At 35.9% G+C, this 14,393-nt stretch overlaps 1 protein-coding gene across 2 annotated transcripts in view; it reads left to right on the top strand.

Moving 5' to 3' along the window:
- LOC141351018 (CUGBP Elav-like family member 5) overlaps window positions 1-14,393 on the top strand; it is a 229,892-nt gene that overhangs the window by 104,760 nt on the left and 110,739 nt on the right. For both annotated transcript variants that reach the window (XM_073857019.1, XM_073857021.1), the window contains exon 3: window positions 6,966-7,014. In XM_073857019.1, coding sequence (XP_073713120.1) covers window positions 6,966-7,014 — 49 coding nt within the window. The remainder of the gene's footprint in view (window positions 1-6,965; window positions 7,015-14,393) is intronic.

Genomic DNA, 14,393 nt, shown 5'->3' on the forward strand with positions numbered 1-14,393 from the left:
GCTAATCATATGCAAAGTGTCAAAAAAGAAGTTAGACATATTTCTGCACTTCACCAGTGTTCGTAAAAAAAATTTAACATGAAAGATTTATGTTTTATGTCTTTTACGGGTAATTTCAGTGCAGTGGAAGTCCTTAAATCGACACTTCAGACTGAATAGCGCACATACACACCCAACAACCAAGAGCTGACATGAAATCACCAAAGATGTGTGTCTTTGTTTTTAGCTTACTCAGCTTCCCAATGAACCCAGCATTATGGAAACAAAGGATACAGTTTGTTTATTCAGAGTAGCAGTGGAGTTGTGTGTGTGTGTGTGTGTGTGTGTGTGTGTTTGTTTCGTTGAAATGGGGCGGTCCCAACTCGGTCATGAGTCGTAGGCGGTAAGTAAAACTGCAGCAAATGTCTGTTTGGTTGGGAATCTTTGCGTAAGTACATATAATGTAAACTACATAAACATGTAGTCAATCATAAGTTATCCAGAGTTGCTTGCTCGTGACTCGCTCTGCCCGCGGTACACCTCTGGGGAAGTAGCGGTACAACTGACCTGTCTTTTCTAAATCTTATAAAACTAAATGCCGGGGTATACTTTTTTCCGTGTCCGGCTCGCGCTAGCACGCGTCCGCGCAGCTTTCCAAATATACTCCACGCGACTACAAGCGGATGGCTGCGTTGGACACGTATACGCAATACAAATTATTTCTTATTCAAATTATTACTCTACCAGACTATCAGGGCAGCACTGATTTGCAACATACAGTACATAAAATAATTAGGATAGATGAAGAAAAGTAGTGGATCCACCACTGCAAACAAAGTTTACAACAAACAACCATAAAACAAAGAACAGAAATACAGTGACAGAAATGCTCCACAGCTTTCTGTTCTTGGAAGAAGTGGAAAAAAAATGAAGAAAAGACAATGGTGTGTGTGTGTGCAAATGCTGTCTATTGCCTTTGTGTTATTGTTTATAGTGTAGTGTCCTGTCTCAACATTTCCACGGATGTCCCCAGTATACTTTCGGCTTAAGGCTCTAATGAGAAGTTATGCAATACTACTATATAGGTACTTAAGCCTAAATCTTTCCCAGTGTTGGTCAAGTTACTTGGGAATAGTAATTAGTTACTGATTACTGATTATTTCTCCAAAAAAGTAATCCAGATTGAATCAAATGAAACACTGTAAACGCTGTTAACAATATCTATTTAGCCTACTGTCTACAAACATTAATAATATTAACATTACTATACATGGTTTAAAAGGTCTACGGGTTTAGTATCAGTGTATGGTCTCTGTTTTGAGATACAGATGCTCTAGCATGATAAATGTAGTATTTTGTGACAGAAGTCCAGATGACAACATGCAAAATATAAACGGGACTTCTTACCTTTATGTTGATATAACGATCGCGAATCGAACCCAGTCTGTTTCTGATGTGTGAATAATCCATGAAATCCGTCTAATACAATACATCCAATGACAATTTTTGTCCACAAATGCGTATTATCCATGAAATATAGATATTTAGTCTGTTGTTTAGATCAGATTTCGCATGAACGTCTTGTAATAGAATATAATATACAATCTGAGGACTATTTACGTCGTAACACCGTATATGAGAACATACAGTGGTCATGTCAGCTGGGGGTTCAGGTTTTTTTTCAGTAAGTTTCACATTCCTGTGCCGGCTTGCTAGGTGTTTGCTCAGATTTGAGGTGGAATTTTTTGCTGTAGATAAAAGTTTTATTCCCACGCAGAGAGTAGAGCGGACGCTGATGTTTTTGTCACTTTTAACTAAGTTAAACTCAAAGTAATGTCGGTACTTCCAAGCATTAAACGCTGATCTCTTCCGCGCTCCATATTGTCTCTTCGTGTTCAACACTACACTGACTGACGGCGCGGCGCTCATACGTCATTGTCACTCGACTCACTACACGAGACAAAATCAAAGTTAAATAACGCATTAACGCAGCCTGCTTAAGGGGAAGTAACAGTAATTAAATTACTGTTTTTTGCAATTGTAATCCCTTACTTTACTTGTTACTTGAAAAAAGTAATCGGATTACAGCGTTACTGCCCATCACTGCTCTTTCCCCGCCATTGACGAGTCATCTCGTCAATGAAGAGAAAACACTTCAACGCCAATGACGAGTTTTTATGGCAATCCATTTTTCTGCTATTATCCACTAGGTGGCACTCTTATCCAACTTATAAAACACTGAAGCACCCACGTGATCCAAAAACAGTACAATTCTGTGTATTTTTGATAATCGTTCTGAATCTGATGTCTAACTAAAGTCCTTTACCAAAATGAAATTATTTTTGCTTTTTGCTCAAAATTTTGTATCATTGAAGAAACCTATATTTGACAGGTGATAAAAGTTTTTTTTTTTTTTGAAAGCATAGGGTCTGTTCTTTCATTTTATATACTGTATGTTTATATATTTAAAGAAGACATTTTTCCGAAAGGCATTCAACTTTGGTGAAAATGCTGGCACTGGCTTGCAACTTTTTTTTAAATGCTGGCGGGGAAAGAGTTAACATGAGATTAGCATGACCTTTAAATATCGCCCGCCCTTACTTCTTGATTCATAAACAAACTCACATTTTTCTTGGTAGCATAGTCAATCTTCATGCAGTTTAAATTTGAGCAACATACAGTGTGCAATAAACACAGAAGGGGCGGAGCTTTGTGAATGCCAGATATTCAGCGTAAATCTGCTGAGCTGTGCGATGTTCTGCCTCCGTGTCGCCCTGCCGAATAGACAGCTGACACTTGCTAACAATGTGCTTGTGTGGTGTGTGTTTTCTTGTACACAGGACAAACATTAGGAAACAGGGATTCCTTTTAGTGAAAGCCCTGAATAAAATATGTGGCGTCTGTGTTTTTACCCATAATTCTGCTGCAGTCATCAGTAATACAGAGTAGATGTAAGCACATTACAATAAACACAGTATTCATCAAGATTTACAGTATGTATTTACTGTAGGCCTATGTGTGTATGTGAGAAGTCAGATGGATCGTTTTTCTTCACGGCGAGACTTTTATCAGCGTTATTATCATAAAATGAGCTTCATAAAGCATAATAGGGCAGTGTTGGCCTCATGTTCACCTGAAAACACTTTGAAATGTTACATTTGGGAGTCGTTTGGCAGTGACAATGGGATACATTGAGAGTTGATATGTATCGAAGTCGACGTGTGGGCTTTAAATTTATCCCCTGTGGAATTCACGTCTTTGTTTTATGTTTTTTGTCCCTGGCATTTCTTTCTTGACAGCATGTGGTTCGTCAGACATTTCTTTGAATGGTTGATAAAGTAGATTATTACCTGGATCAGTGACATAATTACAATGTTACGGTGAACGGTTTTCTTACTAAGCGTAGTGAATGTTATTTGACGATTTATGTGTGACACTTTTTGTACCAGACACATCTAGCTATCTCCTTTTCCTTCTTTGTGTCATTCTCCCGCTTTTTTGTTTATCTACTTAATACAGGAGGTTCCTTGTCAGCGGTTCATCTGCTGTTGTGATTTCCTGTTTTCTAGTAGAGTCATGCAGAACAATAGCGCACCGTTATCAGATCACGGATTTAAAGCAGCTCCGCACGAAACATCTCGCCGTCGACTTATTAGATGTGTAAGATCATCTCTCTCGTCTTTCTACTCCGAACAAATGCAAATGTGTCTGTTTGGAGTTTTCTCTGCATCACGGCACACGCTTCCTATTCATGAAAGACAGAATGCATTCGTGCCTCTGGACCGAACAAATTCACAAACATCCATCTCTGAGCACCAAGCAAAATGAATAGAAAACGCGATGAAGATAGCAAAGTTTAGACGGAAATTAAGAAAAAATGTCTTGGATCAAGTGATAAGAAACTTTACGGAAATTTATTTTATAATTTGTGTATTAATTATTTGGCTCAGATGTTTCTCCTATTCTATATTTTTTTATTGTTGACATGAAATACAAGCACAGAGTATTATTATTTCTCATATTTAAGCTATTTTGGGAGAAACATCAGAGACAAAGTTAATACATAAATGCATAAAATGAATAAGAACCACATCAAAAAGCAGGGTTCCCACGGGTCCTTGAAATCCTTAAAAGTTTGTGAATCTGGGGGGGGGGGATTCAAGGCCCTGGGAAGTTTTTGAAAATATACATAAATAGATACAGGCCATTGAAAGTGCTTGAATCTATTTTATGCAAGAAAATGAAAAAAAAATCCATATTATTCCCTGTGTAGTGTAGGATAATATCATAAAATTCTAGACTTTTTAAGCACACATGCAAAACTGTTTGCTTTAAATGCTTATATCTTCTGTATGCGAATGTTGATTCATACCAAAATGCTTTTTTGCATAGAAAACGTTTTGGGTTACGTATGTAACTGTTGTTCCCTGAGAAGGGGTCTCACCATTGGTTGAATTTGATATACACATTCAGACGCACTTACCCCTGGAGGCGTCCCCAAAGTGTTACCGCAGTGACGCAGCGCGAGTTCCCTCGAAAGGGAACTGTAACAATGTATCTTTTTTTGAAAAGGAAAACAAAGTAAGATAGGGTGAAAGTTTTTTTTCCGTTTTGTTTGTTTGTTTGATAGCAGATCTGTTCTTTCATTTGATATATTGTATGTTTATATATTTATAGAAGAAAATTTTCCTAGAAGCCATTTTGTGAAGCTTTTGTGAAAAAAAAATGCTGGTAGGCAATTTTTTAATAAAGACTGGCGGGGAATGAGTTAAGGAGATTATTTAGAAGTTTATTTCTAGATAAGGTTGTAACGGTATGAGATTTTCACGGTATGATGATTGTCTTGAAAACTATCATGGTTTTCACAGTTTCGCGGTATATGGTATATTTAACCATCATTATAATCATCAGCTACAATGACCCTTAAATAAATGCAAACAGATATAGTTTTTGGTTGAACATTTGTTTATTTTATAAAACTTTTTGTGAAAAAAGAAACCTTTAAAAAAAAATAAAAAAAAAATAAAGCTGCATCTCCCATTTGAACAAAATAAGGAATAAGTTATTTCTCTTTAGATATGGCCTACTTATAATCAACCTAAAATTGACTTGTAGAAAGGGTACCAGCATTCCCATGTAAACAAAGCAGACATGTGCGCTTATAAACAGCGCTTTATCAAGCATTATACGGAAAGAAAATGGCATAAAGACTTTTCTCAAACAGTTCTCTTTAGAGGAACATTTATATAACAGGTTATATAACGGTATGATATACGTACATGTTAATAGCATGGTATACCGCCATACCGGTATACCGTTACAACCCTATTTCTAGAGCACTTTCACATCTTTTGCATTGTTGCAAAACCGTTTATAGTAATATTGGTACAAACAGTAGAGACATACTGTAAGGAAAAACTAAATTATGGAAAATATACTCTCAAAGCCAGTTGCGCCTGGCGCCATGCCTAATCCCTATTCAGAAAGCGGAATTTTAAACTGAAAAACTAAGCAGAGGAAGAAGGCCACCAGTTTAAGAAAAATGTTAAAATATTTTTTTTCTTTTTTTTTATATTTAAACCTTTAAAAGCCATTTTTTCAGTCATAGAAGTAAAAATAGCCGGCTTTTAATTGCTGTAAATGTATTGATTTTTCTTTATAATCATTGTAATCTCATAAAATAATTTGCAAATATGCAAGAAAAGGTTTGTGCTCTAAAAATACTTTATTTGTAAGAAACAGGAGATAAAGAATTTACAAATGTGCGGAGAGCCTTCAGCACTTGGACAGCGCCATGGTTTGTTTAGAAAGCATTTAAAATGTTTCTTATCTCATCATATCCACAGGTACAGAGTCATCATATAGACGGTTTCATTGGAAGCACGTGATACACGTCTGGATCTGAACCTTACTTCCGGTTTCGTTTTTTTAATGCTCTGACTAGTTGCTAAACTGATCTCTTGAACAAATGCCTCGTCGAAAATAACAAATGTTTTGGTTTCTTAGGTAATCTATGTGTTGTGTTTTTGCTTGTTATATAAATAATACGTTTAAAGAACTTTGTTGTTATTTATTCTTAGTGGAGTTTACCGGAAGCTACGTGCAGCCGCTTGTTTATGTTGTTACTGCTGAAACGGTCTATACAATAAATCCGTGAAAAAAACATTTAAAAATAGATGCATTTGTTTTAAAGCAAAGCATTTATTTACATACCAGGCTACAGGTGAAGCAGCTCTTTGCGCCTTCTAACGTCTCATAATCGGTCCTCATTTATGTCCAAGAGACTCAATAATAATCTTTTACATTTAAATCATTTAATCTTTCATATTTAAAAGCTTTTTTGTGCTGCTGCGCATCCATGTATGTGATAAGCAAACACGCGTTGTCGTCCCGTTTATAGGTGCATATAACTAACGCGCTCTTTAAATAACAAAAACCATATTGTGCCATTGACTTTAGACTTTAGAGCAGGTTTTAGTTGGTCAATGGCGTAGTCTATTTTAGTTGCCTCAAAATAGCAACACACCTCGTTTTCAGAACAGAACGTCCATGGGCGCACAGTGGGCGCAAGTTCATTTGCTATTTAAACAACGTGGTGCTAAACATGAAAATTATCATTGCGCCGGGTTGAAACTAGCAAAAGACACTTGCGTCACGCATTGCGCCGGGTGTATGATAGAGCCCATAGTCTTTAATAACATGTGATCACACATGCACCAACAGCCATTTCCAAACTGATCCCATAGGAAAATCTAAATATAAACCAACCCACAGATGTTATGATATGGGACTGGAATAACTGATGTAAATGCAAGTGTATGTGAGTGACTGCCCCATGGGCTTCTGGGAGTTGATGTCTCCGAGCTTCAGTGACTCTGACAGCTGAGGTTGCGGGAGAGATGCTGCATGCTCCTATCCGCTCATCCCACCGTCTCTTTCTTACACTTCTGGATTAACCTCTCTCTCTCTTTCTCTCTTTCTCACAGATGACACGGCCTATTCAGGTTAAGCCAGCGGACAGTGAGAGTCGAGGAGGTAACAATATTTGTGCATCTTGCTTTTTTCTCTCTGGATTCTCTTGTGATAGTTGTGTTGTTTTGTGCATGTGATATTGATCATGAACGACATTTTTCTACAAAAGTGAATCATGTGGATTTGAACGACCTATTTCTTATGGCATGTGATAAATATTGCGGTTAAAACATGGATTTTGAAATGCACAAGCAGATGTATGGCCTCTTTGGTTGGCTTACTCTCTCTCTCTCTCTCTCTCTCTCTCTCTCTCTTTCTCTCTCTCTCACACACTTACACACTTACACACACACACACACACACACACACACACACACACACACACACACACACACACACACACACACACACACACACAGACACACGCACACAATGTGTGCTCTTTGTCTTGTTTTAGCATAATTTAGCAACATTTATTGAGGTTAATGCTAGGGAGTATTTGCCAGTGGAGTAAGAAAAATAAATGTATTTCATGATATATTCTCTGTCTACATGAATTCGGTTCTTAGGTATTATTATCTTCTTTTAAGGGTGTTTTTTCTAGGAAAACAAGACAAGAATACAGATTAAGACTATTATTTTTTTGCAGCGTGGCTGTTTTTAAACTCAAGAACGCATCTCTTTCTCTCTTTCCCTCCCTTTCTTCCTGATAGCTGTTGTGTGGATATTAATTTTGGGAAGAGTGATGGGGTTATTGAGTGCAGATGTGTGCACAGACCTCTTCCTGCCCCTGCCAAGTACATTAGCATAAGACTGTAAATGAAATAGTCATTGGATCTGGCACTGTGAAGGGGAGCCTGACGCCCCCGATGCCCTGCCTGCTTTTCTAAAATGTACAAGATGGGGAGGGGGGGTGGGTTTGAACGCACAATCGATAAAATCCTGAAGTAGGATCTTGTCCCAGCATGCTCACTGTAGCTTTTAATGTTTTGTCAAAAGGTGACAAGCAAACGGACTCGTGTCATATTATTTGGTGTGTAAAACGGCTTTGTACATAGAAAAGAGATGACAGCTTATTTTAAAGTGCGGTATCCCGGAGGATGTTTTTGCTGTTATGCTTTTGCTCTTTTGTAGTTCAGGAGATTGAGTTGGAGTTTTCAGTTGTGTTTCATTTAAGTTTCGTCAAAGTATCGGATGTTTCTCGCTGTTAGGTTTTGTTGAAATATGCAAAAGTATGTTGAGTATGGAGCTGTAAAATATAATGTAGATTGTATAGGTAAAATATTTCATGAAGAGTTTTTGTTGAAATCTTCAATAATTTTGTCTGAGCTGAGTTTATGACGTTGCTGGACTTTCTACTGAAACTCTCATGGAGATTTCTGAGTCTTTATCTGAGATTTAAGCAAAAGCTTACATTGCTCTCAATTTAATCTCATTGATGTTTAGGAGAAATAAGTGAAATCTTAAAGCAACCCTTTATCACGTACCTAAAGTCACGTAAATTTGTGAGTCTTAAGCGTGACACTGAGTACGTTTACATGCACAGAATAAGCGGATAACTATCAAAAATCTGCTTATTATAGAAAACTGTTTTCATGCGTTTACATGCAAATCAATAAGCCGGCTATGCAGACAACTGCGTTTACATGGGACTAGAAGAATTATCAGTTTTCTCGCATGCAGTGACGTCACCACCTATAGTACACAATAGTCGTTCAAAAAGCCAACAGCATATCTGTCTTAAGCTGTACTGTTGTATATTTTCTCGGGTCTGCAGAACCTGTAAATGTAACATGAGCTTCTATTTTAACAGTTTCTCTGCCAACTGCTTAGTCAAGCAGAGACTTTTATGCGTTACTTTGCGCTTACTTCCGTGTGTGACGTTTATCTTTCATACGCGGAGACATGCGCACATGGACAAAACCGTGAGAAAGCCAATTAAGGTGTTTACATGCCACGCGAAATCAGCTTAATGAGCAAAAAAACTACCTGTACCTTGCTTACGCCGTTTATGGGCTTTCACCGATAAAGGAAAACCGTTTTACGCGTTTACATGACCCCACACGTTAGCAGTTTATTAAGCATAATCGGCGTAAGACTGTGCATGTAAACGCACTCATTGACACGGTTTTTCATCTTTTTGCATGAACATGTCACACATTTCTGTTTACATCATGTCACGTATTTGTTACTCAACTGTTTTGTCCTATTTTCAAATCATTGACGCTTTGGTTTAGGGTTAGATTCGGTGTTTGCATTAGGATGTCACTTTAAGTATTGTTTTTTTATCTTTTTTTCATGATTTATTTTTTAAATTTTATGCTTTCCGACGCACTTCAAAGGCAGCGTGCTTGAAATATAAAGAGAGAGCGCCTTTGTGATAACTAATCACATATTTGAAAACTACAATACTAATTTCTCGCTAGAAATGCAATTAAAATGTGTAAAAAGTGAAAATATACGTTTATTTACACTAAATTTGTGCTCCAGTCGTTTCCTTGGCCGCCATTTTATTTTTTCGAACTCAACCACTGTAGTCATGTGGTTTACGTCAGTAAAGGCGGTGACAAAGGGTCACATGGATATTAACGTCATTGACAGGAGACTGCACTGCCCCGTAACAATGTTTTGAATGGAAATTTTCTCACGATTTACAAGTAGTTGAAAACATTACAGATATTGATAGTAATCAGCTGGACAAAATATATAACACTGGCCTAGTGGTTTTTGGACATTTTACTGCAAATATCTTACAAATTACACCTTTAACAGAAAACATAACTTATAATACTAAAACAGTGACAAGAAAAAAATGTTTTCTGAATGTGTGAGTGAATGGGTGAATGTGAGGTAAAACTTGTAAAGCGCTTTGGATGGCCATAGGTCTGTTAAAAGCGCTATATAAATGCAGTCCATTTACCATTTACCATAAATACACTTTTATTTAATAAAGGTTTTAATTGTTTATTTTAGAATATCCATCCATTATATGCAGCCGTTGAAGATGCACAATGACTTTTGGGATATCCTCGGCTGTTAAGGATCCATTCGTTCTATCCTTAACAGCGCGGAGAAATGAGGACGCATTTTGAGGCTTCATTCTAAGCATCCTTTGAATTGGGACGGCCTTACCAGCCTCAAGTTGCGCGGCTGTGACGCAATCGGTCTTAAAATACGTCCTTAGAAGGTCGCAGCCTTTGAATTGGGACACAACTATTGTATCGAAACAGCATGTCTAATGAGACTACTTTGGTTTAGGGATTATATAAAAGGAGATAGATTTTTCAATAGAGGTTTGTTGTGTTCACACACTGCCGACACACATTTATGTCCAAACACCTTGTAAAAGTGGATTTTGTATAATAGGTGCCCTTTAAGGAAAGATCATGTTCCATGAAGATATTTTGTAAGTTTCCTATACTTTAAATATATCAAAAATATATTTATCATTAGTAATACGCATTGCTAAGGACTTCATTTGGACAACTTTATAGGCGATTTTCTCAATATTTAGATTTTTTTTCCCGCACCCACTGATTCCAGATTTTCAAATAGTTGTATCTTGGTCAAATGTTGTCCTATCATAACAAACCATACATCAATGTAAAGCTTAGACATAAATCGTAATATCAAATTGACGCTCATCATGACAACTTTTGTGGTTCAGGGTCACAAATTATTTAAATAGCTTTAAATCCAAGCCTCCAGTAATTCAAAAATGATGGTTTGTTGGCAGAATTCATTAAGAGTGTGATTAAAAAAAATTTAATTTACAAAAAAACATGTCAGACGCACTTAGAGGGTTTTGCATCTAAGCTCTTCACAAATATATACAAACTTAAGATTTGTCTTTCTTAATATTTTTGATGGACATAAAGACCTGTGGTGAGAACATTCTGTCAAAGGGCCAAATGCACTCTTTTTCTGTCATAAACGCCGTTTATCTTCCTCCAGCCACCTACACTGAGGCAGAAAAGAGAGGGATGTGTTTAAAATACTGAAATGCTTTTAGCGCCCCGAACAAAAGAGCTTTCTCAGCTATGGGTCTCCAAATCTGAGCTCTGACAGGACAAATGCGGCACCATTCAGAGATCCTTTGTACTCTGATTTGACGCCTCGTTTTTTGAAGGAAAAATAAGGTGGTAAAAAAAGAGGTTTGAGACAGAAACTGTCTTGTTTGAATGCAGCGTATGTTCAGATCGTGCTTTTGAACTGCTTTGAGCTCTTAATTAGTGCTGTTTGTTAAAGCTACGGTTAGCAGTTTAGTAGCAGCTAGCAGCATCCAATAAAGCTTCAAAATTGAGGGGAAAATCTCAACCATTCTTCAGAGCTCCGCCCAAAGCCACGCCTCCTGGACAGGTTTATATGTGAGATATATTTAATACACATCCATACCTGTAAACATTTGGACATTGAAAATAAGGGAAAATTCCCGGACCCTAACAGCCACACCCACCCCACCGCCCTAGTATTTTTTTCTTGTTTTAAGTACAAATTTAAAAAAAAATAGAATGTAAGATGCACTTTCTTGAAACATGAAAAAAATGGCCTAAGAAAGTAATTCATTTATGTGAATTTGTACTTAAAACAAGCAAAAAATTGGGTAAGAAAAAAAATCTGAATTAAGTGTTTAAGAAAAAAGTGAACTTGTTTTAATAAATATTTTCTTATCCCTTTGGCAGATTTTTTTGCTTGTTTTAAGCCCAAACCACTTAACTTTGATATTTTTGTCTAAAACTACACTGCAAAAAATGATTTTCTTAGTATGTTTGTCTTGTTTTTAGTACAAATATCAAAAACTTCTTAAATTAATTTGCGTTTTCTTGATGAGCAAAATGACCTAAGAAAATAAATCTATATTTTTTTTAAGTGAATTTGTGCATAAAACCAGCAAAAAAAATCTGCCAGTAATTTTTTCTTAAAGTGTTTAAGAAAAAGGTTTTTTGCTTGTTTAATGCACAAATTCACTTAAATTTGATACATTTTGTCTAAAAACTAAACTTATTTTCTTATGTAATTTTGCTCATCAAGACAATGTATCTTGAATTAAGAATCTTTAGATATTTGTACAAGACCACATGCATAAGCCCGCACATCCAACACTGTAAAAAATGACTTTCTTACTTAGTATTTTTGTCTTGTTTTCAGTACAAATATCTAATAATTCTTAAATCAAGATATTTTTCTTGATGAGCAAAACGACTCAAGAAAATAAGTTTAGTTTTTAGACAAAATGTATCAAATTTAAGTGAATTTGTGGATAAAACAAGCAAAAAAAATCTGACAATAAGGTAAGCAAATTTTTCTTGAATTGTTTCTGGAATTAAGTGTTTAAGAAAAAAGTTCAAAAATGTTTTGCTTACCCCATTGGCAGATTTTTTTTTGCTTGTTTAATCCACAAATTCGCTTAACATTTTTCTTATGTTATTTTGCTCAGGAAGAAAATGCATCTTGCCTTGAGAATTTTTAGATATTTGTGCTTAAGACAAAAATACTAAGTAATTTTTTTTCAGATTTCTTCCAGCTATTTTGAGGTTAGGAAGAACCACTGAATATAATAACCAAATATATTTTCTTTGAAAATGAAGCAGTTTAACTGTCCACGTTTGTGTACAACAGGTTCCAGTTACACAGAATTAAGTATTATGGTGCAAACATCAAAAAATGTAATGTCCGTATGCACTGCAAAAAAAGTAAAAAAAATCTTAGTATTTTTGTCTTTTTTTCAAGTAGAAATATCTAAAAATGGCACAAGAAAATAAGTCTAGTTTTTAGATAAAAAAAATCAAATTGAAGTGATTTTGTGCTAAAACAAGCAAAAAAAATAAATAATCTGCCAATGGGGTAAGGAAACATTTTCTTAAATTTTTCTTAAATTTAGTGTTTAAGAAAATGTTCAAGATTTTTTGCTTACCCACCTGGCAGATTTTTTTTCTTGTTTTATGCACAAAATCACTTCAATTTGATATTTTTTGTCTAAAAACTAGACTTATTTTCTTGGGTCGTTTTGCCCATCAAGAAAAAGCATCTTAATTTAAGAATTTTTAGATATTTTTACTGAAAAAAAGACAAAAATACTAAGAATTTTTTTCTTGAAAATCATATTTTGCAGTGTGTGGACATCCAGGAAGAGGTTAAGAATTTTTAGATATTTGTACTTAAAACAAGACCACATGTATCAGCCAGCACATCCAAAATAATGTGTGAGTTTGTGTACGCAGGTGTACATGCATATTAATTTGTGTGGCGGTTGTAGCTTTGCGCACAACTTGTCATCCTCCACCCATCCTCGGGAAGCTTTTTTTCGGGTTTTATTTGAGTGACATGTTATGTTTCTGCTTTACCGGAGGTGAATTTGGCAAACATCAAATACCACCAGAGGGATTTTATAGAAAGACTAAAAATACAGAGGAAATACGGAAATTGTTTAAACGGGATGAAGCGAGATAGAATGGTAAAATACGGGAGAATCCCGTGAAAAACGTGAGGGTTTACAGGTATGCACATCAATAGTTGCGTTTCCATTACTCTTAACGTTGTGCAAATTTACAATGCAAATTAAAAAATTCGTCCAATGGAAACACATCAATTTCGCAAAAAACTCCAATATATCTGAATTATTTTGCATACTCAATGCATTGTTTCAATTGTTTCATTTTCTTTCTTTTTTCAATTCTCCTAAGTGATTTTTGGAAAAATAATCTGAGTTCAAATTGACACTCAATTTCAACACAAGTGAGAATTTCATAAAATCTCCTGATGTTTGAAAGAGCAAAATCTGAGATCACATAGGCACTATAGGAGATTGGAACGAATGCAATAATTATACAAACATTTTAAAGCCTTGAGACTTAGAAGATGAAAGATATTTTCAAACTAAAACAGGGTCTACAGCATTAGCAAAAGTCTTCAATTACAAGGGTTGAAAACTGTACTAAAAAAACAAGCCGTCTGGAATCCAGGCATTACCGTAGCAAAAACTATGTACTTTAAAAATGGCTGGGTTATTTTAAACCCATAATGGGTAAATATTGGACAGAACACGTGCTGAGTTAAAAATTACCCAGGTTGTTGTTATGCAACCATGGGGTATAATAACCCAGCAGTTGGGTTAAAATAACCCAGCATTGGGTCCAATTTTAACCCAGCACGTGTTCTGTCCAATATTTACCCATTATGGGTCAAAAATAACCCAGACATTTTTAAAGTGTGCATTTAAAACGAACATGCACTAATGTAAACATATTCGTAGAGGTATTTCACCACACAGCTACAGACTCACTTCACAACTAAATGAATGAAGTATTCCTCACTCTCTGATGTCACTGATATCGGCAGATCTCCAGGTTGTCTAGGCGAAAGGAAAGATCCTGTCGATATCTTATCAGAAGGAAGAGAGTGATGAAGGACATGATCAGATTAGCTTAAACTAATTCCTCGTA

This window comes from Misgurnus anguillicaudatus, chromosome 2, assembly GCF_027580225.2.
Source record: "Misgurnus anguillicaudatus chromosome 2, ASM2758022v2, whole genome shotgun sequence".
NCBI classification, from domain to species: Eukaryota; Metazoa; Chordata; class Actinopteri; order Cypriniformes; family Cobitidae; genus Misgurnus; species Misgurnus anguillicaudatus.